General features: G+C 38.2%; 1 protein-coding gene across 1 annotated transcript; it reads left to right on the top strand.

Annotated features, from left to right (window-relative positions):
* On the top strand, window positions 1–27,356 carry LOC149282179 (uncharacterized). The gene is made up of 15 exons (XM_089498510.1): window positions 1–32; window positions 5,494–5,644; window positions 6,360–6,482; window positions 8,789–8,896; window positions 11,070–11,238; window positions 13,652–13,920; window positions 15,344–15,457; window positions 16,070–16,157; window positions 16,740–16,912; window positions 17,256–17,366; window positions 18,285–18,369; window positions 23,028–23,173; window positions 24,139–24,246; window positions 25,095–25,184; window positions 26,751–27,356. Exons 1-15 carry the CDS (start codon window positions 1–3, stop codon window positions 27,354–27,356), a joined length of 2,373 nt encoding a protein of 790 aa, XP_089354636.1.
* Window positions 27,357–27,558: the final 202 nt, after the last annotated feature.

Genomic DNA, 27,558 nt, shown 5'->3' with positions numbered 1-27,558 from the left:
ATGCCTCCCACTCCCACTGCAGGCTCCTCGAGGTAAGTTAGGATAAGGAGAAGTAGGGAGAGGGGGGGGTAGTTTGAAGGGGCAAAGGGGGGGTGCCAGAGGAGTAGTCTGCACAGGGCGCCAGAACACCTAAGGCCGGCTCTGCCTGTACACACACACAACCAGACACTGACACTCATACCCCAAGGCACTCTCACACACTGACACTAACACACACTGACCCACTGACATTGACACTCACACCCAAAGACACTAAACACTAACATTCCCACCCCCAGACATTAACATCTACACAATCAGCTGCTGATACCCCCCTCAGACATTAACACATACCCAGGCACAGCCAAAAACTAACACACACAACCAGACACTGACACTCACACCCCCAGACACACAAACACACACGCACACAATAGATGGACACTGATATCCCAGACACTGACACTAACACACAACCAGGCACTGACGCACACACATCCCAGGTACGTATACAGACAAATAAAAGAAACTAGCAGATATGGGGCGCGACATCAGGAACAGAAATCCCCAAGCGTATGTGTCCATCCAAAAATATCAAACTTAATTGTTTCACAAGGACTTCATAAAAAATGAAAACAATGTCTCACATGTTTCGTCCGCACTGGACCTAATCATAAACTAATGTTCTCAGAATACACCTAACCCTTTAAAAGGTACACAGACCAATCACAATGTGATACATAATGGATCGCTGCTGTGGTCAGTTAAATAATGTAACTTCTTAATAGCGGGCATTATGAACAAGCATTAACTCCTTCACGATCAACTCACATGAAATAACTCACCATAAAAACATGAATAAATATTACTATCAAGAAACAACATAAACGTTTATAATTGCATAAATGAAAAAATGCCAAAAGAAGGAGCTTCTGGACACACTCTCTTCCCCAATTGAAGGAACTGATAGAAAGAAAGTGTGCACAGAGGCTTCACACTTTGAAGAAGAAAGAAAAGCATTCTCAATTTAGGAAAATCACACAAGTCCAGTAACCAAGGCTTTGCTCTAGTTCCTTTTCTTTATGAAGACACTTTTCATTAAACAATTTCTTAATATCTTTTGGCTTCAACTGCTATTTCTGTGATGATGACACACCACCTTTATAAAATAAAATTCACGACACAGCTGCAGCATGCTTTACAGCTATCTCACCCCAAAAAAATTATATATAACATTGAGCTACCCCTATTTAATGAGCATATGAGTTTAGGACCTGATAGCTTGTGGACATTGAATAGTTCCCATCAGCCTCCTGGGTCTTTACTATGCTGACAAGAATTTGTAGGATATCTGCTCTGTAGCATATTTGCTTTAGTTTCACACCTGTTGACTGTTACCCATTGAGACTAATTAGCAGGCTCATAAAAACCAGGCTCCCCCAGAGTCTTATACCCTTGTACTTTTCTGAAAACTCCTGTCTTCCTGCAATTGGTTTGTGCTTATTTGGCCCAGCTGTTTTGACTGCCCTACTTTTCTCCTGTGTTTGACCTTAGCTAGTTCCTGTCTGTGATACCTCCTTGTTCCAGTTTATGGTTACTTTTGCTGTATACGGCTTTGGCTATATTCAGTTGTTGCCTTGATCACCTTGAGAGGTTCCTCCTTTGTCTGGGCATGTACTCCTTTGGGTTATAAGGCCTGGTATTCCTGGTGGATCATTGAAGTCCAGCAGCTGTGGTTTCTGGTGAAGAACTCCTTTGGGACTCTAGACCCTCAAACCCTGGGTGTGTGTGTTCCAAATTACAGGCTTTACGCAGAAGCAGAGAACAAATTATAATTATATTATATTAAATGTATATATATATATATATATATATATATATATATTATATAAAATGCAATATAAAAGTGACTGAAACATAGAATTAAAAAAATTAGGCCCCATTAATATGCCCATTCACCCCCGCGTTCTAAGGGAGTTAAGTAATGTAATAGACAGACCCCTATTTCTAATATTCAAGGACTCTATAGTGACAGGGTCTGTTCCCCAGGACTGGCGCATAGCAAATGTTGTGCCAATATTCAAAAAGGGGACAAAAAGTGACCCGGGGAATTATAGGCCTGTTAGTTTAACTTCTGTTGTGTGTAAACTGTTTGAGGGTTTCCTAAGAGATGCTATTTTGGAGTATCTCAATGAAAATAAGTGTATGACTCCATATCAGCATGGGTTTACAAGGGATCGGTCCTGTCAAACTAACCTGATCAGCTTTTATGAGGAGGTGAGCTCAAGACTGGATCGGGGTGAATCGCTGGATGTCGTATATCTTGATTTTTCCAAAGCATTTGATACGGTGCCACATAAAAGGCTGGTACATAAAATGAGAATGCTTGGGCTGGGGGAGAATGTGTGTATGTGGGTAAGTAACTGGCTCAGTGATAGGAAACAGAGGGTGGTTATTAATGGTACATACTCTGAGTGGGTTACTGTTGCTAGTGGGGTACCACAGGGGTCAGTTTTGGGTCCTATTCTTTTTAATATATTTATTAATGACCTTGTAGAGGGATTGTATAGTAAAGTATCAATCTTTGCAGACGATACTAAGCTCTGTAACGTGGTTAACACAATAGAGGACAGTGCACGATTACAAATGGATCTGCATAGGTTGGAGGCTTGGGCTGGGATGTGGCAGATGAGGTTCAACACAGATAAATGTAAGGTTATGCACATGGGGAAGAAAAATCCAGGCTGGGAATATGTATTAAATGGGAAAACACTGGGGACGACTGACATGGAAAAGGACTTAGGAGTTTTAGTTAACAGTAAATTTACCTGTAGCGACCAGTGTCAGGCAGCTGCTGCTAAGGCAAATAAAATCATGGGGTGCATCAAAAGGGGCATAGATTCCCACCACAAGGAAATAATTCTACCACTGTACAAATCACTAGTCAGACCACACATGGAATACTGTGTACAGTACTGGGCACCAGTGTACAAGAAAGATATAGTGGAGCTGGAGAGGGTTCAAAGACGGGCAACCAGAGTAATAAGGGGAATGGGAGGACTACAGTACCCAGAAAGATTATCAGAATTAGGGTTATTTAGTTTGGAAAAAAGACGGCTTAGGGGGGATTTAATAACTATGTATAAATATATAAGGGGACAGTACAGAGATCACTCCCAGGACCTATTTATACCCAGGACTGTATCTATAACAAGGGGACATCCTCTACGGTTGGAGGAAAGAAGGTTTCTACACCAGCACAGACGGGGGTTCTTTACAGTAAGAGCGGTGAGATTATGGAACTCTCTGCCAGAGGAAGTGGTTATGGCAAACTCAATAAAAGAGTTCAAAAGGAGCCTGGACGTGTTTCTTGAAAGCAATAATATTACAAGTTATGGATATTAGATTAATAGGGACAGAACGTTGATCCAGGGATTTATTCTGATTGCCATATTTGGAGTCGGGAAGGAATTTTCCCCCTGGTATGGGGCAATTGGCATCTGCTTCATAAGGGTTTTTTGCCTTCCTCTGGATCAACACAGTAGGGACACAATATGTATATAGGTTGAACTTGATGGACTTTGGTCTTTTTTCAACCTTATGAACTATGTTACTATGTTACTATGTTACTATGTTACTATTATTCCATATCTGCATATGAGAAACTAATATGATATTCTGCCAAGGAAGGATCTGGTTCAAAAGTATAGAGTGCAATTTACTGTAAATATCAATTCGAAGTTGTGAAATTCATTTGGACCTTGCAGCTACCAGCATGCCAGCCCACAGAAACTTGACTTAGACAGTGGATGTTTGGATTCATTCCTGTCTAAATATTGCACCATCTATGTTAGGGCAGTGCACAAGGATCACCTCTAACCTTCAAATTTCCCATACTCCATGCCACTTTTACTTTTATCATCTAAGCATAATACGCATTATTTGTTAAGTAATTAATTATTTATAGTATCATTTATGTATCTCCATGGTGTCCCTTCTTAGGAGAGACAGACAATCCTTTTGCCCTGAATCCCCTGCCCTTTTATGTGCTGATGTCCTCATTTTCCAGTAGGCCAAAATGTTTGGTGGGCATCAGGGTATCTTAATGTTTTACAGCCCTAAAGGTTACAATAAGGTACATAGAAACCGCAACAAATGTGTCTAGAAATGTAATGAATTGATGTTGAGTCATTCAGTGACACCGAAAACCCACCCAAGGGTGCCCTCTCGTAGTGGTGCTTGTGACCGCTCTCTGCGAGAGATTTTTACTCTTGCAAGATGGCGGCACCCATTCAAAACTAAACAGATTCTCAAGAGGGTCTCTCTAGGTACTGCATTCAGCCATGCAAGTCAATGGAGCCCAGCTCCCCCCCCCAAAAAAAAGTTCAAAAATATATAAAAATGTGATAACGTAAAAAAATATTTACATAATAAATTAAATTATAAAAAATCACCCACATTAAAAATAACAATATTGAATGGAATAAAAAAAATATGAAGTTCTGTTCAAACCAATTTTATTTCTGATGACTCCTTTTTTTTATTATGGATATATTTTTTTCTTTAAAAATGCAGTGAATACTTTCTAGCTACTTTGTCTATAACCTGGAATCATATAAATGCAGGTTTAAAAATGAATTTCATGTTAAAAATGTTACAAATATTTTAGTAGTTTAAGTGTATGTTTTTAGTCTTTATATTAACACTGGGCTCTGCCAGTTGAAGACCATTAAGGGCTTGTGACAGCCAGACTATTGCACATATCCATGCATGTGCGCAGTGGTGTATTCTGGTTTAGGCCAAATTTGAACAAATTCGAATGCACAAGTCTAATTTGGACTAAAAATGACCACATTAATTTCTAAGAATTTGAAACGACGGGAATAGGTGAAACCCAACATAAATATGACCACATTGTAACAATGAAACATAGTAAAATATGACACAATTGTGTCTTCAGCGATTTTTGACAGTATTAAATATATGCAGTGGTTTTGGTTTCCAAATTTTCCAACCTTGGGACCTCTGCACACAGTACCCTGGAGGTAATTGATCACACCTTTAAGTTTAGTGGTTAATTACTTTTTGTATATAAGTAAATATATGTTGCTTTTAGCACATTGTGGAATCTCCATCAGCCTTTATTTGCCAGGTGTTGTAAAGACTGGACACTTCTACATCTGCTGCTGCTAAAATAACAGATAACAGATAAGGACCATCTCTTTGGTCAACATAGTACACCATAAATTTTTAAATTGCCATGGAGGTTAGTGACCTGTTTTGTCTATTGCCAATATTGGCATGTTTGGCAATCTATAATCATTTACCTTTTGTTTGCAGTTCTCTGACAATGAGGTCAAGGAAATAGGACACAGGGCTTAAACAACAGACTATATAACCACAGGATCTGGGATTCACAGTATGGTCTATCTGATTTGGGACCACAAATATAGCATTTTCCATTATGGGGAAAGATTGCATATTGATCCTGTTTGCATTAATCTCATTGTGTAGTGCTAGAAGCCCACCATTCCCCAACATAATCCCTGTAGATTGCAATGCTACAGAATTCGAAGCAGGGGTGGCCCTGGACTTAATCAATGATGCTCGAGATGAAGGTTTTGTTTTAAAGCCCTTCCGTGTTGTTGATGCATTCCGGCAAGAGGTAAATATGCTATTTCCAGGGCATTCCAAAGCACATTTAACAATGTATGATGTTTTCTTTTGCTCGGTTCATTTATGTAAAAGACAATATTTCTAACAGAAACAGGCTTTGTATGCACATTGTAGAGGTGTTGGAGCTTTTATATTAATGAAATGGGAAAAGCTAGAAGAAACAGAAAATGTACAACTAAAAAAAATTAAGAAAATGTTTTCAAATCGTTGAGGATTCTAATATATATATATGTTAAGAAATGTAAACATTATTGCAATAGAAAAAGGCTCAACTCGCTTAAGATCTTCCTTAGGTGTGATTCCAATGGGATGAGTCCAATTTGCAATATGCCTTTAATTCTGCAGCATGAAGACATGAATATGGTATTTTATGGTTCATTGCTGACAGTGAAAAATGATTTATATGACCCCAGCGGTACATGACAGAAACATGTTATATTTATTATTTAAATAGTAAGCAACCCTCTCCTGAGTAGCACAAGTAGCTTCTCAAGTATATTTTTCACAAGTATTTTTTGCAGTTAAAAATTGCTTTGAACAAAGTGCACTGGACACACATGTGCAACCCTGTGTCATCTAAATCTGTGGGCAAGCATAAGAGTGTGATGTATATGATGTCAAGGGCATCTTCTTTTTACAACACATGTTTGTAATACACTGTATGTTATAGTTCTATTCTATACTATGTTCTGTCCTTATCTCAGTCCCAGAAATTAGGTGGAGGCTCCATCTTCTATCTAACAGTAGATGTCTTGGAGACAGGCTGCTCAGTGTTAAGTGGGGTAACATGGAAAAATTGTAGCAGTGAAGTCCCGTTCCACGAAACGGTAAGTAATTTGACTGTATCTGGACCTTGTAATACATTTGATTACATTACCACTATGACACATACTGAATATTTTTACAAATACTGGTTTTCCCTAAAACCAGTTAATAAATGTCATGAAAGCAGGAGATGACGCAGCTGTGAATTAAAGTACTAGTATTGTAGTATATGAAATACCTGATCTTAAACCTCCAAAAGTGGTGGGTCAATTCTGTATAATAGATTTTATGCAATGTCACATTCAGAGACATTCAAAGTCCCTATTTTAATCAGACTCACAGTATGCAGCAACACAACATCTACCCGAACTAAAATAATACTGATAAAAAAGGTTGTCACTTAAAAAAATGTCCCAAATATATTCTGAGCATGTTAACTAAAATATATATTTATACCAAAGTGGCCAAAATTGCTCCTTAAGCTTACATACAGCTGTTTATATATTAAAAAGGGGGTTTTGCAGGTGAATTTCCAGTTGTAGCTTACTGAATTCCCTTGTTTAAATGAAAAATGAGATTCATATTAACTAACCAATATGTACCTTAACTTTAGATTGGACTGAATTAAACCATATGTAATGTATGTCATAGGTGTTTGGCCGATGTAAAGCGGTTATCTACATATCCAAGCCATGGAGGATACTGAAATTGTACAACTACAACTGTACCATGACTCCAGGTAAGGGCGAAAAGGGCAGAGAGGATGTTCTGCATCATATTCATATAAGAATTCATATTACCATACAGTCACATGCAAAGTGTCATATATTCTACAAGCTACAAGATGAAGCTGGAGAATATCACTAGCTAACACTCAGTGTTAAACATACACCACTGTTCATTTCATTTAGAAATGCCCTTGTTTTGGAAATTAAAATAACGTAGGAATACAGTATAGAAATTGTTAATGTTGTAAATGTCTATTTCAGCTAGAAACGACTGATTTTTAATTGAATATCTTCATAGGCACACAGAGGGCCTTATCAGCAGCCATCACTCCTGTGTTCCAATGGGACATTGTGTTCGCTCATCCAAGTTTAAGTTTAAAAGGCTAATTGATCATTAAAACTCTCTTGCATTAATGTTAGCACAGCAAGGAATTCCCCAAAACTTTTGAACGGTAGTGTATCTCTAAGGTTGACACATTCCAGAAGTTGGGTGGCTATGTCTTTATCTATACATCTTTCAAGCCTGCTACAGTTTAAACAAGTTTGCCAACCCCGCTGTAAGATTTGAGTGCGTGGTGGTTTAAGCAAAGCATTTCCTACCAATGTGGCACTGAAAGGACTGTCAGTGTTAATTTACAAGTACAGTCCATCTCTATCTGGCAACTCTGTGAACACCACCTTTAAAGATTGTCACCCTACTTCTAGCGATTTCTAAATGGCTAGCCAAAACTGAACCAATCGTGGTGAATACATATTATAGATAAGAAAATGTTTAGTAATTCATGATTGCATATTTGATGTGTAACACTTTCAATGCAATAGTTCCTTCCAGACTAGTACATAGTATGTGTCCTGACTGCCCCTCTATCATAAGAGATATTACACCAGACATCAAAGCGAAGGCTGATCGAATGGTAGAAATATACAACAAGAACAACAACACAAATCATTTCAAGGTTGATAATATAGAAAGAGTGAGATCACAGGTAAGATTCAAACTGAGTTGCAAAGAAATGAATGCCAAAGATGTTTGTAGAAACCATAGGCCATGTCATACATTGTTATAGGGAGGTTATATCTGTGGTTTGTCTTTGAAGGGTTCAGACAGCATGATAACATAGTATATTGAGACCTATTAACTGAAAACATTGTGTATTCAATTTTTGTTTTTAACAATTTAAAAGAAAAAAATCATATCACAGTTTTCTCAAAGTAGATGGATATACTTTGGTGCTATCCTTTAAATATGTGTATTGCTCAACATAAACAAAATTAGTATCATCTTTAAATTCTCTTAAACTCTTCCCAGAGCCCTCCCAAAATAGTCATTGACCACAGCCCAATTTACATTGTAGATGCACAAGCCAAGCCTACTTGCCCTCCTTAGTGCTAGGTCCTTGTGCATGTTGAGAACCATGTGAACCATTTTAAACTTGGTGTGCTAAATTATCATCATAAAGCTTTTATCTTGAATGTACAGCACAGCCCTTGAGTCTTTGTAATGGTGCCAAGAAAGTAATTAAAATACTAGAATAAGAGATCTGGAGTTGTAGCAAATACAAATGCAATTGCTGCCATTTAAGCAAATCTGTATAGATTAACATGGTATTTAATTTACATTTTGCTTTTTATTTTCACAGTGGGTAATTGGTCCATCTTATTTTCTGAAATTTACAATAAAGGAAACCGAGTGTCTAAAAACTCAGAGTAATGTTACCCTTTCAAACTGCAGTTTCCTCGGAGATCCTGTAAGTAGTTTGTTTTTGTTGATTATTTCACATACAGAAATCACACAACATAGAGCTATGATCACATGGTTTCTGGTTAAGGTGTTTTAGTTCCTCAAGCATATAAATATGTTACTAAAATGTATGGTTTATATAAGGAATATATTTAAGAAAAAAAGCCACATAATTAAAATTTTTATTATATTATTAATTATTATATATATATATATATATATATATATATATATATATATTAAACTTTTAAAAACACAAAGCCAAAATATGATACTGCTCTGATTTTTGTTCTTGCTAGAGGCCATAGATTATTACACATTTCAACCTTTGTCCTGGTTAATATTTAGACGCTCGTTTGTATTATGCAATAATTTCGCCCACCTCATGTTAACCTGATTTTTCTAGTGGATGGAAATCTATCCTTTGCAATGTATTGCACAAATGTATCAATATAAGTTACAACAGCAATTTCACAGAGCGATAAAAAAAAATGACAATGTTTTCTCCTGTAGGATGTGGGGTTCTGCACTGGAAGTGTTTACACACAGCCTACTGTAGGAGAAGTTTTTAATGTAAACTGCGAAATCTATGGACCACAGGTAATAAATCAAATTATCATATAATTTCAAACTTCTAGTTACATAGTAATGTTGAAATAAAGACATAAGTTCATCAAGGCTAGTGTTTCCAATGTATCCCTGATAGCATTGATCCATAAAAAGTCAAAGCTCTTTTTAAGCTTGTGCCTCAGGAATGGCTTCAAGAGAATTGAGAATAATCTCTGCAACAACAACTTTTAAATTAAAATGTGTACAGATGAATACTGTTTCTTACAAAAAAACCTAGTTAATTCATAAAAGCCTCCAGATCAAAAGCTGTTACCGCTTTACAGCCCAGTAAAGAATGTCTTCTTTAAGTTGGAACTGAGGTGCCGCTTAATAAATGTTTCTTCCACACAAATGTATTTTAACTGAGAGAGGCTAGGAACAGGTATACAACAGTTTTAATAATGTAATGTGTTTTTAAGGATGATGACGACCATCATCATCATCATCATCATCATCGTCATCCTCCTCACCACCATCATCATGGACGTGGACGTGGTGAGTGTCCAAATGATGAAGAGAGCCCAAACCAACCTCAGGATGGTCATGAGACCGCTGATGCCCCAACACAAAACAACGACAGGCCTGAGACACCTGGACACAGCCATAGACATGACTGTAGGCGCTGTCGATCAAACAGAGGCCATACACATGGTTGCAGACAACATCATCATCATGGCCATCCTCCACATCATCATCATCATCATCATCGCCATCATCATCCAGATCATCATCATCAACCAGATAACCACAACCAAACTTCTAAAAGACATAGTAGCTCATCTGAAGAACATACTGAAAAGAAACATGTTATTAGAAAGCCTAAAGGCTCAGTTGAATTGATCTATCTAAATGAGGGAGAGGTTTTACCAACACCAACCATTGATCATCAGGTTCCTCCCCTAACTCATTTTCATGATGTTATTGACTTCCCTAAATCTAAGTCACCACTAGAAACTTGTCCTGGGCAAACAAAACAATCCTTACCAGAGATTTTAAACTTTTTTCCTAATGAAAAATAATAGTCATAAACATCCACACAATGAAACACTGTTACTCAAATAAATAGTATTAAAATCCCATGTTTTTATGTTGTGAATAATTTGACATTTGCGAAGATAGAAAATATATGGGGGGGATTTTGTTTTATTCGTTTTTGTTTTCTGATTATATGAATGCCTTTGGCTTACTACACCTTTCCCTTTATGTTTCTTTTTAATCCTTTAAAAAGTGTTCTTGACACCATAGTATCCAATGGAATGGTTCAATCAAAAGAAACATTTTATTATCTGATTGTGAAAGGACCGTTGTTCAGAATTTGCACTAAAATCACTTTTTGTGCATAAACCCAATGCTTTATTTCTACCATTATCATTCCCTGTCACCTTTTGGGTATTTAAATCATGTGCCTCAACCAATTTGCCATTTCTTCTGTCAACTCCTGTCCATCAGAGTATTCTCTCACTCAAATCTCCTCTTCTTTCTAACTTAAGTTGACCATAATACTCATCACTCATCAGTGATGTCACCTTACAGGAAATATGTAAATACCTACAGAATTGCTTTTCCTACAGGAAGCAATACAAACGTATCATTTTCAAACTATCAGCAGCAAAAATGATGACTGTCAGCAAAGTACTTTAAAGGATGTACCCTCTGTCTATGCAAGATCAACCAATGCTGTACACAACCACCTAACACGGCCATATCAAAAGGATAAATATGGACACAATCTTACAGCAAGTCTGTTTCCACCTTTGTAGCAAACCTTATAGTAGAACTTTACTTAAAAAGGCAGGACTGGTCATTAAACTAAACCATATAATGCCTAATTTAAGTACTTATCATTGGGCAACAGTATGATGTTATCTACTTAGCACCATACCAGGTAAATATTTGCAATATGGGTTAATGGAAAACTTCCATTACTTATCAGGTATCCCAAAAATACAAAGTTGATTTTTTTGCATGATAGTTAAATTTACCAGTCATTCTCAAATTGTAGCCTAAGAACCAGTCAACATGACCTTAAGGAAAATGTATTCTTAACTAACAGAACTTTAGAGCATTATAATTAGAATAAATAGAACTTTAGTCCTAGTTTTAAATGTAAGCTCTCAAAATGTGTTTAAACTCATTTTTAAACTCAAATACATCAGATATTTAACTTTGAATATCAGACACAGTTCACCTGAAGTTTTACTTGGGGTATTTCACAACTTGGGTCAATAGAAATAATATTAATACGATTTCAACCCATGACACTTTTATCTAGAAACGTGGTAAAAAAATATACAGGGCAACATAGAAATACTGGATTAACAAGTTTGTATGTAAATTGTATACCCAAAAAGTAATCTAGTAAGCAACCTCCATAAGCAGTGCAGAGTTTTACAGTCTTTGCTGTGAAAAATGCAGTTCTCTGTTGGCATTGGCCAGAACATGCCACCACTCTAGACATGATGATTTTTACATTGGGTCCTAATGGTACAAATCATGTGCGTCCCTGGCACTGCCTGAATAGTAACCTAAAAACTCAAATTATAGCACAAGCTCAACCTGCAAACAATAAACGTACTTGTATGTGATTAATTAGAAGTGGTTTGAAGATAACTTCCAGCATCTGGAATATATAGTAGCAAATACCAAATATGTAATCTGCACAATATAAAAAAATTGCAATAAAAAAACTAAATAAACACGATACAGATTGAATATGTGTTATTGCAATGTTATACATGAGGTGTTCATGGCATACATCCAAACAGTTTTTTTGTAAAGTACTCATTTTTCTTTAAAAATAATGCCAATACATATACACATCCTCTCCCTTACCCATACACAAACTCACTTCTGCCTCTTGCTTTGCTATAAACTAAATGCCCACCTCCTCAAGCCACCAAAGTTCCACGCCTCTACAGGCTCTAAGCCACCCCTCCACAGAGCCACTAACACATCCAGACACAAACACATACCCAGACACTAAGACACAGATCCACTGGAACTAACACTAACACACAAACCCACACTAACACAGACACATACAATGATGCATACACCCAGACTTTCAAACTAAAACACACATTTACTCATACTAACACACTCAGACACTCACACTAACATACACTAATGGAAACACTAACACACACACACGTCACAAACACTAACACACACAAGCAGGCACACACAATAATACATACACCAGACACTCACATTAACACATACCCAGACACAGACAAATGCGCTATTATACCCAGACACACACAATCATCTCTTTTCATTGTTACTACCTCACCCTTTTCTGTCTTCTTGATTCTTGCGGTGGGAGCACAAGCTCTGCTATTACAAACCTCTGTGCCAGTGCTCCCTAGCAGTACATGCAGCTCCATCAATTGCCGGCATGCACTGCAAGGAATCGCTGAAACAGAGGTCTGTAAGAGCAGAACTTGTCCCCTTCATTTTGGGCCAGTTAAAGGGAGATCCATGATCTCCCCAACCATCCCTGCTCCTACAGCTGCAGGCATTCAAGTCAGCCTCTGGAGAGAGCAGTCCCAGTGACGGGCACCATGCCGAACACTAGGGTTGGCGGTATGCCATACTGTGGTGTACTATGGTAGGATGTAAAAGGAAGGCACCTGTGTAGGTTAGTATTAGGGCAACTGAAGCACTGCCCTCCATCTGACCTAAAACATAGAAATTCTTATCCATGATTATAAATGCCCTTAATGAGTTCTCTGTTGCCACTATAAAATCAATGTTATGTATAATATAATATTTGTGATATATACCGTGAATTTATGATAATAAATATTCTTAGACAAAAAGCGTCTAAAAGATAGTTCAAGAAGTATAACAATCATACTTGGATGTTATATAGATGCATAGAATGACAGATACGAATACAAGACCGTATAAAACACACTAAGCTGACGTGAATCAAATTATTGTATTTACCTAGAGGCCCCAAATGTTTAAATGTTAATCATTTCCTGATCTGTTCTGAGTGAAAGGTAGATAGCCTTTAAGCATTTCACTGCCCACATACAATTGTTTGCGCAAACTGTTTGCATTGTAAAATTGGGCAACATCTGTGAGAGGAGGGTTTGTTTACCTTCCTCTTCCCAAGCATTAACATTTTTTGTTTTCCTAATCCTAGGTATTGTTACTAGGTATTCAGACACTCAGACTTTAAAGAGCAGTCCCCAGTATCCCTGGGTATCACTGCATACAATGAGGCTCCTAGGTGCAGTGCTTTTTTGTTCTTCTTTGCGGCTCATAGTTTGTGGCAATGAGGTTCTAACCGACGCTGACTGTGATGACCAAAGTATCTTTGAGGCAGTAGATCTGGCACTGAACGTATATAACATTGAGAAAGAAGACGGAAACCAGCTTATGCTCTACAGGATCACAGATGCCAAGACACGGGTAAGTCCTATAAATTGTCTTATGGAGGATGTTCTAATTAATAATTTAATGCAACAGACTTTCCTCTAACTGCCCCCATTGAACTCAACAGAGTTTACCGCCAAGTGAACAGCAACCTTAAGGATAGATGTTTTATTAGGCAAAGTAGACCTGATTCCTGGATACAATTGGGTTCATGAGATCACAGGAATCCAAGATCACACCTTAAATTTGCAATTTTTTAACAAGTGGCTCTTGAGGTTTATGTGTAAGCAATATAATATTAGAGTTTAACTACACGTTATCTTGTTGCCTACGTAAATGATATAATCTAAAACTTGCTTTGGTCATTGTCTCTGGCTGACCGGTAATTTGACACACAATTATTATTTATTACTTTTTCCCCAAGGAACCTACACTTAACCAACCAACAGATCATTTTATTGTAATTGTTTTTATACAATGGTCTGCCATTAAAAAGCTGATGCAGTATCATAGCCATTAAGTCATATAATAGTCTTTATCCTTAATTTAATAGCCTATTATCTGACTTGACCAGATTTCATCTGGCTCGAAAGATTACCATGTAAACTCTTTTTCCTAGTTTCTTAAAACACTATCACACAGCTGTATATTAACGTAAATTTATCACAAATGTAATTCCAATTCACTTGTTCTCAAAATTATGTACTTACTGATTGTATTCACAATGCTCTATTGCTTGCAATCTGCTTTACACTATATCTCCCAAATGTCTGTTTGGGACCAAACATATTTCCTCCCCTTAAGAGCTTGGTGTGTTTGCTGTGCAACAGAAAACATGATTATAAAATATAAATGGAACATATTATTTTTCTAAATGCATTGCTCAGTTACATATATGATTTTTTGCACTTATTTTTATTGAAGATGGATATAGACATGTTTTGCATGTGCTGGAAATACCACAGTAGGGCCAGATCCCTTGAAGACTTTGGCTGCCATTTTCCAATGAAAACTTTAGCGGGTCCCCTCTTTGGGGGTAGACCAAGATGATATGGTCATCTCAATGGTCTTTTGAAAGGAGGGGCTGCATATCCTCCATTCCCTTACAATGGCACATGATTAATGAAGCACCACACCTCAAGCTTAGAAAACAAAATCTTTATAGTCATCAATAGGTTACATAACATGTCACAGTGAAGCCCTGCCCCAGCTTAACTTCTAACCACACCCCAAAACAAAAGTGTCCCTCTTTAGCAACTTCAAATATTAGGAAGTAGGTACAGAGCTTTGCCAACCTGCTGGCCAAGAGTTGATATTGCACCATCTGTGGTCATACCTCAACCTACTCTCGAAGGCCCTTAACACAGCCAAACAAAACTTTATAGTAGTTAATACAGCAGTATGTTTTGAATTAATTTATGAAATACTAGCTCAGACTTTTACTTTTTTCTATTAACAGCTAGAAAATGATAATCTGCTACATACCTTTGTCAGTTATGATGTGCGTGAAAGTTCATGTGGAGTAAAGAGTGGCAAATTATGGCAGGAATGTGACTACAAAACACCAGAAATAGTAAGTAAACTACATTTTTATATTCATTTCTCATAAGTAGCATAAAACTTACCTACCTTAAAGGGACTGTTTACTGTCCCTGAAATCCCAAGAAAAGAAAAAGGCATTATCCCGTGAGTAATCTAATATGCATTCTTCCTAAATGAAAAATATGTCAGAGTGGTTCGACCTGCTCTCTTCTTCTAGCTAGTCTCTTTCCGTTCACTCTGGTAGATGCGTCTTCATAGAGTCTGCACCTGGGCAGTGACACAGTTTACAGGCTACAGACACAAGGTCCAGCTGCCTTGACTCTCAGCCAGTCTGGTATGTCAAGCATCATGGGGAAGTACAGCTGTAGTGTCAAGGGTTAGTTTTTATATCCTTATGGATTGACACTTCTGCTCCAGTTGAATTCACACCTCATTAGTTCTTAGCCATCCATTTAGCTGGTCAAACGTCATGACAAATGTAATAACATCACTTACAGGTACTCACTTTAGGGAGAAACTCCAGTCCTTAACAACACCCCCCAAACAAGTTTTATGTTTGATGGAACATTAGGACAGATGGCTCATAATAGTAATCACACATAATAGATGTTTGGTTTAACCATATCATTTTCTGTTTGTCTAGGCACTGGGAAAATGCTCAGTACATGTTCTAGTCAACACAGAACATAAAAGCAGCGACGTTGTTTCCCAAAACTGCAGCTTGCCTATAGGTATGTATGTCAATACATAAAATGTATTGTAGTTATTGTAGTTTTTCTTATAACTATGTACATATGGTTCCTCTTTTATAATTGAAGGGGCAGTCTAATGTTCTATGCAGCTTCACCTACAAAGAATCAGTACTGATGTACTTTCCAAGTACTTTAACATGCATTCTTTACTATTTCTTATGTATTAAAAACAAAAATAAAGCAATTACTTGGGAAAAGCTGTAGCTCCAAACCTGCAGAACAATGTCTCCTCTTTGGTCCTCTTTTCACATCACTGATTGACTATTTTAAAAAGCCAATCAGTGTTAGGAAAGCTCTCTCTTCATATGTGCATGGTGGGTCTCATTAGGCTCCCTCCACAAGTTTAACACAGCCAGTGCTGGAGCTGGAAAAGCTCAAATAAAGCATGCAAGTTCACTACTAATGAGTAATTAAATGTAATTTAATTGTGTCAGAAGTGTAATAATAATATCAGGGAACAACAGGGATTAATTGAAATTAGCAAATCTGCCAATGTAACTGCAAGGGGAAACAACTGATGGTAGGATGTGCTCATGTACTGTTGTGACATATTTGTTTTAGTGGAACCTACAGTTTCTGTTGTCCAGCTGCCCTGCCTTGGATGCGATGTACATATTGACACCAACAATGAAGAGGTGTTGAAAAATGTGCAGGCAGCAATAGAAAGAATGAACAGTTTGGGAAACCACCCCTTTCTCTTTGATGTTGAGGACATTCAAAGGGCCACTCGCCAGGTCTGTAGCTACATAATGGTTGACCTGGACTCATGCAGTGAATTAGCAGATATTTGTTTTACTGTACTCTCTGTGTGTGGTGTGTTCACAAACCCATGGGCTTGTAGATGGATTGAATATTTCAACTCCATTTTTTAATATGCATTATTAATGGCAAGCCCCAGCTTGATTCTCACATGAAGAGCTGCATAACGCATATTTAATCTGGGGAAATGATTATCTCACCAATTTAACATTATGGAAGTCAGCAATATTTTCTTCACATACTGCATCAACTATAGTTATGTCTCTTGTCTAGAGTGTGAAATATTCTACTTAACCTGTTGATTTGTATATATTTTAGGTGGTGAGGGGATGGATTTATAAAATTGAGTATAAGGTCAGACAAACCAATTGCTCTAAAAGCATATTTTCAACCGTAACCTCAGAAGAATGCGAACTTGATAAAGATGGAGTAAGTATATTGAATTGCTTCACATCCCTCAGTGGTCTACCTCTTACAGGGGCCACTTATTACCAAAAAAAATATAGAGATACTGTAAAAATGTATGGAAAGAAAAGTATTTTGAGGAATGGTTATATAATGTACTTGTTTTATTACATTATACACTAACACCCACACATACACATTCGCTGATGCCAAATACTAACACACACTCATGGTAACACCATACACTAACACACACACATACATATATTAACACCAAATGCTTACAGGCTAACTCCATATGCTCACATAAATGCCAACACCATACACATGCACACTCTAACCCAAAATTGTACTAAAGAGCATAGAGCTGCCATTGCTTTGGACTGAGTTAGTGAATTCTAGGGAGAAAAAACAAATATCCATACTTCGCTGGACCTGTTCTATCCTGTCATGTCCTGTCTACCCTTTGTACAGTGCTGCGGAATCCTTTGGCGCTATTTAAAACAATAAATAATAATAATATTGGGTGAACAAGTAAAAATGTAATGTTGCATAAGATGGAACTTTTTATTCTGGCCCAATAAAAGATATTAAAAAAAAATCTAGTGCTCTCGGAACTGAGATACCCAGCAAAATGTGCAGGGTTTGAAGGTTCACCCAATGTGTACACATACAGCTTAGAGTTGAATTATTATTTGTTGATTTATATAGTGCCATCCTATTCCATAGCAGTGTACATTAGGTAAATAAGACATAACAATTAGTATAGCACATATCAATATTAATTAACAGAAATAAAAGCAAAGTAGGACCCTACTCAAACAAGTTTAGAAAATAAGTTTGTAAAACAGTTGTAATACAGTTCACATCAAACGCTGCATGGGCTGCCAACTAAAAATGGCTTACCAACTCTGTAATGTTAATTGTTTTGTTTTCATTTAGCAACCAGGTCACTGTAAAAGTCGTGTGTTTGTGACGCCTAAAGGAGAAATTAATGACATATCACTGGAATGCATCTCAGACACAGGTACTTACGATAACAGTTTTGTCCTATACTGTATATATATATATATATATATACACAAACACACTATATGGACGTAAGTATTGGGACACACCTCTTAATTATTGAATTCTGGTGTTTCAATCAGACCCATTGCTACAGGTGTATAAAACCAAGCTCTTAAACATGCATTCTGCATTTAGGGTCGTTCTGAAGGGCTCAGTGAATTCAAGTGTGGTACTGCGATAGGATGCCACCTTTACAATAAGCCAGTTTGTGAAATTTCATCCCTGCTAGATATTCCATGGTCAACTGTAAGTGGTATTATTGGAAAGTGGAAGTGTTTAAGGACAGCAGAAACTCAGCCACGAAGTGGAAGACTATGCAAAGTCACACAGCAGGATTGCAGAGTGCTGAGGCGTAGAAGTCGACAACACTCTGCTGATTCCAAAACTTCCACTGGCATTACCATCAACACAAAAACTGTGCAGTGGGAGCGCCCTTACGAAAAATTACTGCACTTTTTTCTGAAGTAATACTGCAGTTTTTTGGACATGAAAAAACTGCAATACTGCACTTTTACTGCAGTATTACTGCACATTTACTGCACTTTTTTTTTTATACTGCAAACCTACAGTTGTACTTCAAAGTACTGTAGCTTTATTGCATTTGTACTTCCGTACAAAAACAACTGCAGTACAACTGCAGTACAGTTAAGTACAAATGCAGTAAAAGTGCAGTAAATGTGAAGTAATACTGCAGTAAAAGTGCAGTATTGCAGTTTTTTCATGTCCAAAAAACTGCAGTATTACTTCAAAAAAACTGCAGTATTTTTTTTGTAAGGGGCTGCTTCATGGAATGGAAACCACGGTCGAGCAGCTGCCTGTAAGCCTCACGTCACCAAGTACAATGCCAAGCGTCAGAGCAAGTGGTCACTGGGCTCTGGAGCAGTGGAAACGTGTTCTGTGGAGTGATAGATCACGCTTCTCTGTTTGGCAGTCTGATGGGTTTTGAACGTTAACTGCCTGACTGCACTTTGCCAACTCTTAAGTTTGGTGGAGAAGGAATAATGGTATGGGACTGTTTTTCAGGGATTGGGCTCTTACTTCCAGTAAAGGGAAATCTTAATGATTCAGCATACCAAGACATTTAAGACAATAATATGCTTGGGAAGAGTTTGGGAAAAGCCCTTTTCTATTCTAGTAAGCTCCATAAAGACATGGTTGGATGATTTTGGTGTGGAAGAACTTGAGTGGCCGCAGACTCTTTGTTCTATGTATTTTGGGCTGATGAATACTATAGCCATTGCTGCCGCCCAATAGTGATGGGAGTTTGAGCGCAGGGCTTTCTTCTGTGTGTTTGTATTTCAATTTTGTATCTCACAGCCAGGTTACTATTGCTGCCGCCCACCCCATGTGGTCCCTATTAAGGGCTAATAAATGTGTAGGGGTTTAGAGAATACTAGACTTGGGCACCAGGGGGCTCTTTGTGTTCGTCTTCGTGCTCGTCTTCGGCAAAAAAAAAAACTTCGTATTCCGCGAATATTCACCTGGTCCTGTCTTCTCTTCGGGCGAATATTCGCGGACATTCTTCGTGTTCGGGTTTTCTTTGTTTTCCCCGTTTAAGGGGTTAAAACGGGGTTAAAGCCGCTCTGGCGCCAGGAGTTTAAATGTCCGTATGAGCAACTCTATTTGTCGTCAGCAGGGGGCTCGTCTGCCATTGGTTGATGGCAGACGAGCCCCTTGCTGGCGACCAATAGGGTCGCTCGTTCAGACTGTTAAACTCCTGGTGCCGTAATTGTCCGGCAGATCCCGCTGGTCTCCCTGTTCTATCATTTATTAACTGATAGAACAGGGAGACCAGTGGGATCTGCCGGGTAAGTTGCAGCATTGGGATTTTAAAAGTCTGTACGAGCGACTCTGTTGGTCGCTCGTACAGACTTTTAGGCTCCTGGTGCTGTAACTTACCCGGCACATCCCACTGGTCTCCCTGTTCTATCAGTTAAATGTCCGTACAAACGACCAATAAAGTCGCTCGTACGGACATTTAACTAATTGAACAGGGAGGGAGATCAGTGGCATCGGCAGGGTAAGTTGCAGCACTGGGGTTTTAAAACCTCAATGCTGCAACTTACCCGGCAGATCCCACTGGTCTCCCTCCCTGTTCAATTAGTTAGGGGTTAACTTTATTTTTTAAAGGGGTAAGGGGCCGTGCAAGTGAGCCTATTGGTCGCTTGCACGGCCCTTTAACCTATGGATTTCCGCTCCCGTTAACCCCTTCGATGCTGTGTTAGATAACGCAGCATCGAAGGGGTTAACGGGAGCGGAAATCCATAGGTTCGCTAGCAGGGGTTACAAAGACCGTGCGAGTGAGCCTATTGGTCACCTGCAGGGTCTTCCTCTGGCATCAACCAATTGGTTGATGCCAGAGGAGGTCCCTGTAGGCGACCAATAAGCTCATTCGCACTGCCCTGTAACCCGTGACGGCGAACCTGCGGATTTCCACTTCCGGGAACTGCCGTGAAGCCGCGAAGACAAGGTAAGTTAGAAGAGGGGGGGAGAATGGTAGACGAAGACGAAGACAATCACGAAGATCTTCGTGGTGTGTGTCTTCGTCTTCGCCTACGTTTTACCGCCGCCGTCTTCTCTTCGGCGTGTCTTCGGAACGAACACGAAAACGCACTCTTCGTGTTCGTTTCCATGTTCGCCCGAAGACGAATGCACAAGTCTAGAGAATACCCCTCTTTGTCTCATTAGAGATTTTTACCTTTAGCTCACAGCAGCGAGGTGAACTGTTTAGTGTAGGACTCGCCTAAGAGGTTTGCCGTGACGTGGCAGGCGAGCTTCCATTATAATGGCCATTGGAGTGAAACTAAAAACCTCCATTTGTCTAAATAAGCACAGGTGTTTGGGATAGTGCGCAGGTAACTATTTTTCGGTGTTAATTATATGTATTTTGGGCTGATGAATACTATAGCCGTTGCTGCCGCCCAAGAGTGATGGGAGTTTGAGCACAGGGCTTTCTTCTGTGTGTTTGCATATCCCTGAACTCAACCCCATCAAACACCTTTGGGATAAACTAGTACAGAGATTGGGAGCCAGGCCCTCTCGTCCGACATCAGCGCCTGACCTCACAAATGCTCTACTGGATGAATGGGCAAAAAATCTCAGAGAAACTCTCCAACATCTTGTGGAAAGCCTTCCCAGAAGAGTGGATGCTGTTAATGTTATTAATGTCTATGTATTTAGAATGTGATGTTATAAAAGTACCGGTTGGTCTAATGATCAGGTGTCCCATATATTGTATAGATAGATAGATAGATAGACAGACAGATAGATACAGTAGTGATAAGACATACAAATGAATTCTTCCAAAATCAAACATACATTTTTGCTGTCTGCTGATTGTACTCAGAGCCGGCCTTAGGCGTTGTGGCGCCCTGTGCGGACTACTCCTCTGGCGCCCCCCTCACTGCCCCTTCAAACTACCCCCCCATGCCCCTCAATCTACCCCTCCCCTCTGCCCCTTCAAACTACCCCCCCGTCCATTCAAACTACACCCCCCCTGTCCCTTCAAACTACACCCCCCCTGCCCCTTCAAACTACACCCCCCCCTCTGCCCCTTCAAACTACACCCCCCCCTCTGCCCCTTCAAACTACACCCTTCAAACTACACCCCCCCCCCACTTACCTTGTTGCCGGAGTCCTGCGGTGAGAGCGGGAGGCATCCGTCTTCTCTCTCTGCCGCGGTGCCGGCATTTCATGTTGAGAGCCGGAATAGTCCGGCGCTCAACATGAGATGCCGGCACAGCGACGGAGTCACGGAGAGTAAGGGGCGCCGAGCGGTTGCCGAGAACTTCACGAGCAACCGCTCGGCGCCCCTGACCGGGACTTAGATTTAAGCATCATTTTTTTTTTAAACTTTATTTAACATGAATGATGTTAAATAAAGTTTTAAAAAAAACACAAAAAAAAACAAAACGATGCTTTAATCTAAGTCCCAGTCAGGCGCCCCTGCAACCATGGCGCCCTGTGCGGTCGCACAGGTCGCACACCCCTAAGGCCGGCCCTGATTGTACTGTCTAATTTACTAATGTTGTGCAAACTGTTTACCCCCAAATATGAGGCATTTATTTATATAAAGTCAGTTCTTTATATAAAAATAACTATTTCAAGATACCTTAAATAAAATACATTATTTCTAACATTATAGGTCAAACCTTATATTGACTATAGTTAGAATGTAAACATAAAGGGAAACATAGCATTAAGAAAAATTAACAACCATAGCAGTTTTTTTAGCTGGTACACTTTTATACTCATAGCTTAATTATGAATGGAGACAGAACCACATGTTATAAGTTGCCATAAATGGAGAACCTGAAAAAACACAAAAAAAATATTTGTAGAGGAAAAGTCTAGGAAGCTGATTAGACATGTGTTAAGATTTTCAAACCTAGATATTTTGGTGTTTAGTTATATGCCATTCTTGTATATATATATATATATATATATATATATATATATATATATATATATATATAATTTATTTATTTTTTTTGAATGTTTTAGTATAAGCCCTCAATTTCTTTAGGTAATGTTTAGAAGCCACTCTACATGGTCTGATTTCAATTTGTGTGTGTGTTGACAGCACACCATGTAATCTGTATTTTACTGTTTTAGGGTTTTGTCTTAGCTGTCCTTATGAAGTAGAACCACGTGATGCAGTCCTTCTGAATTTGCTAAAAGATGTCATCAATGAATACAATTCAAATAGTAACAATACATACCTTTTTAATGTTCTGACTGTTGTGAAAGCCACAAAACAGGTGGGCAAATTCATTTCTAAGGGAATAACATTTCTGCAAAAGGTGTGACAAACCTGTCATTTTTTGGTTCAAGCAATAACTATTAGTTACAGTTTTAGATTCTCAAAGTGTCAAATATGTGTTTTGAGCTGAGCTAAGTCAATGATTTATGATAAACAATTGACATAGAGCAACCATGTTTTAAACTTCTGAATTAGACCATGAGTTATTGCTTTGCAGGTTCTAAACATAATCCATATAAAAAGCTTGTAATCTTGTTAGCTTTTCTCTTTCTTCTTTAAAATGGAACTCTAAGACCTACCAAGAACTCACACCTTGTAGATAGCTATACACAGACTAAACAGACTCCATGAACATGTAAATCTCTTTAGTATTATTATGCATTATGAGGGACCAGCTCCTATAAACTCCTTATGTAAAAATAGTCTTGATTAATGCATAATAAATCAGAAATTGACCTTGGTAATGGACCGTCTCATGGAGGGCAAGCAAACCTGTTTGGTGAATTAATATCAGGGTCTTCCTTTATGGTCCCGTTGGAACCCATTGTGGGTTCTCAGTTGCACAGACATGTTCTAATAAAACAGAGAACATATAAATAGGTTTACTACACATTATGCTCAGCTTCTATATGCTCTATATTATTATATTATATTATAGAGCGTGTATTTATTTATTTCTACATTTATTGCAGCAGGAAACCTCCTGATAGGTTGGTACAGTGAGGGGATTTAAACATCCATTGAACAACTATAAGGATATCCTGAATATAAAATAAGACCAAGGGCCAAATTAGGTTTTTATTACAGGGAAATTGACAGATCAGATGGGCTTATTGGTTCCGATCCAATGTCCATTTCTATGTTTACTCCCCATTACAAACAGTATATTGATATCATAGTAATTTGAAATATGCGTCTTTGAATTAACTTGCTGTATGCTCCTTTTTTGCCTTTTATCTACAGGCTTCCAATGGAATAATATATGATGTCAATTTTAAAATTAAAGAGACCAACTGTACAAAGCTTGATTATGTTTTCCTGGAAGAAGAATGTCATTCCTTACCATCTGCAGTAAGTTCTCTGGAAATGTTTTTTTTATATATAATAAAGAGTAACATTGCCTTACTGGCCAGGACTGTCTTTAGGGAAAATTTCTGGTGATCCACTGAGCCCGGTAAATTATTTAAATGCCAGGGTCTGCTATTGGCCCCAGGCCTGACCTGATCACTAATCCTACATTATTCTAATTGTAAGAAATCCCTAGATATAATCAATGCATGTTTTGCAGTCCTTCATAATGCATAGAAAGGTCAGGGAGTTAAAATAATCCAGCTCACGGCACCTCCCCCCCTGTATTTAGTGTATGTAATACATTGCCTAGCCCTGTTTTTCAGTGACTACTACTAAGGGAGACTGCGCATGCTGACACTCGTGTGATATAAGCTATACACATACATACATACGAAAAAATTTGTTCCGCAGGCACCCAGTTTTATTTGGTTTCACATTTGGTCCAGATTCAAATTCTTGCAGTCTTTAGGTTATATGGCATTAATACCTGTGCCTGGCATTTTTTTGTTAATAAGTCAGTTGCAAAGTACATTATGACATGACTAATACCACGGTAGTATGATCTTTTTTTTTTGTTGTCCATAAGCAATTAGTTTAATTATTTATGTATTACAAAGGCAAATTATTCTAGACACCCAAAACATATATTTCTATGTCTGTGATATTACAAAAATATCTTAATTAAAATGGGCAGACTAGATGCCATCAACTTCTTTGTTTCAATTGGAACAAGCTCTGTTTTATGGAAAAAAAAATTTCACCAGAGACTGTATACGTTGGTTAAATCACTCAATGTATTGTTCAAAAACTTGAGAAGTGTGTTTCTTTTTTCCTTTACTTTCCTTCAGGAAATTTTAAGCTGTAATGCCAATATAAATGTAACAGATAAAAACACCCGCTCCAGTTATGAATGCTCAACCCAACCTCTGTTTACATCGGTAAATATATTTAATTTAATTTTTTTTACTTGTTGCTTTACTTAATTTGAAAAATACATATAAATGCTTCAAAATATATTATGCTTTGTTGTACCGTCCAACAAAGGGAAGTGGTTGTTAGATTTTATTTAGAGTCCAGTGGTCTAATCTAGTATTATCCCATTCTAGATTCATGGCAAAATTATGGTTATGGCCAGTTTAGCCAGGGCTGGATAAGATAGGCAGTTGACAACATAGGTTAGTATGCTACGGTTAAGCTTGCTCTTTAACCAATGTCCATTGCATGTACATATTAACCTCTAACAAATCAATAAAATAACCACAGACACAGAATTGTAAATTGGATAAAATTGGCCGTAGCTTTATTTAAAAGGGTATAAGAGGCATTAACAACACAAACCATTTAACGTAATAACCAAATAACTTCTTATAAATAATACACCAAATACAATCCGCCCCTTTTCTCAGCCAGATTGTGTAACACCAAGCCTCTATCCACCTCAACACAGAGGCGACCTTTACCCCTTATAAAACTACGACAATATACATATAACATACCTTACATTTAAAACAAAAGGGAGGGGGGGTGGGACGCTTGCTCAGCAACAGCTCCTTGAAGATTTTTCTTGAGGTGATTTAATCACCCTGCGAGCAGCTATTTATTTATTTTACAGTTGCCTCACACTGTAAGCACAGCTGACTGTACCAATCAGCTGTGCTTATTTTTCCCGCCGCACAGAAAGCCCAATCAAACCTAGTGCTGCAGCACAGCTGATAAACCAATCAGCTGCGCTAAATAAACTGCCTGCCCAGTAACCTAGAATTAGATTTAGCTAGCCTAGCCCACCAAAACTTTATGCCTTAACTAACCTGACCTTTTAGTGACCCTTATTATATAACTAATGTCCAGCAATGGACAATTAGCGCGCCGCTTAGGCAGCTTGCGCTTTCAATTCTTATTATTGTGGAGAAACCCTGAGACCTGATAGGAAATATTGCAAGGATGAAATAATTATTGAATGACAAATCTATTTTCCCTAAAGTATACATTTTTGCCTTCTACTCCAGAAAAAAGACTGGTGGTACTTGTATCCCTGTATTCTATATTTGTTATTCTCAAACTCCAGTCCAATGACTACCAGTAGGTCCCAGGCAGTGCAAATTGGTCCTCCACATAGAACAGGTAGTATGCGAGGCAAGGCAGGGTTTTTAAAAATGTGTGCCTGCATAAGATATCGAGAAAGATGGCCTTTGTGTACCCAGATTTGTATAGGAACAATCATGCCAAATATTTTAAGAGTTAAGTTTGGAGTAGCCGTATTAGTCCAGTGTATAAGAATGCAAAAAAAAACAAACCAGAATGTTGCAGGATCTTGTAATACCTTTTTAATTGGACTAACAGTATTTAAAATAATAATTCTTCAGCTGTGTGGACCTTTGGATATACAGTATATTGAAAAGATACAGCAGAAATAAAAATCCACATTTTTGTGCACCCATAATCACAACCTAATAGAAGCACATCAGAAACACTACTATTTCAACTTTTTTTTTAAACTTTTTCAGGCATCACGTATTTCGCTAAAGGGTCTTTCCCCACTCCGTATGAGTTTACCTGAATCCAGACTTTTGAGACGAGCCGTACGGGGGCTGAAGAAATCAAAATGTGGTCCAAATCATAAAGGAAACAGGGGAAATAAACATGGGAAAAAAGATAAGAAAAAACCCAATCACAAGCATTGTGACTCTTCTGAAGAATCTGGAGAAGATGAAAGGAAAGAATATGATGTAACGGTAAAACCACCTGTGCCAGCAACTACAACTCAAATTATAAAGGTCCTCCAGACAACCCAAATACCAACAGTGAGTTTAGGTCATGGAGAAGAAACGACACAAATTACCCCTCCTCTATTTCCCGTTATTCCATCATTGCCAGAGGATGAAGGGATTTTCCCAAATATTCATGATGATGTTTTGTTAGATCTGCCAGATTTAGAAACTGCCCCAAGATGCCCTGGGAAGCTGTGGCAACGGAGAAGTTCACTTGGGCCAGTTACTACATTGAAACCACATATATCCCCAAGTGGTATACCTTCACAAGCACAGGAACAAAAATCTCCTCAACCTTTTAAAGATGAAGATCTATTAAATATTCTAGATTTTAAGCGTTAGCCAACCACAAGCTAAATACAAAATGAAATTAAACCCATCAATTATAACTTCTAGGTTTAACATACACATTTCCATAAGTAGGGCAACATTGTCACTCTTGTCTGTAACACTTTGAAAACATTCCTGAACATCTGAAAGTAAAACACTGTATTTGGAATTTTTTACAATATAATGAACTGATGATTTATAATAGTAACGTGCT

The sequence above is a fragment of the Sceloporus occidentalis genome, unplaced genomic scaffold, assembly GCF_023333645.1.
Source record: "Sceloporus occidentalis isolate IW3139 unplaced genomic scaffold, rSceOcc1.0.p SCAF_121, whole genome shotgun sequence".
Taxonomy (NCBI): Eukaryota; Metazoa; Chordata; class Lepidosauria; order Squamata; family Phrynosomatidae; genus Sceloporus; species Sceloporus occidentalis.
Note: the sequence above shows the minus strand (reverse complement) of the source record. Positions and strands in the feature narration are given on the sequence as shown.

What these genes read in the sequence shown, in the direction of transcription:
- LOC149282179 (XM_089498510.1), top strand. Translation starts at nt 1, where the DNA reads ATGCCTCCCACTCCCACTGCAGGCTCCTCGAG. An exon ending in TTCAAAGGGCCACTCGCCAG is followed by an intron (nt 16,913 to 17,255) that starts GTCTGTAGCTAC and finishes TATATATTTTAG; the next exon opens with GTGGTGAGGGGATGGATTTA. An exon ending in TTGTGAAAGCCACAAAACAG is followed by an intron (nt 23,174 to 24,138) that starts GTGGGCAAATTC and finishes TTTTATCTACAG; the next exon opens with GCTTCCAATGGAATAATATA.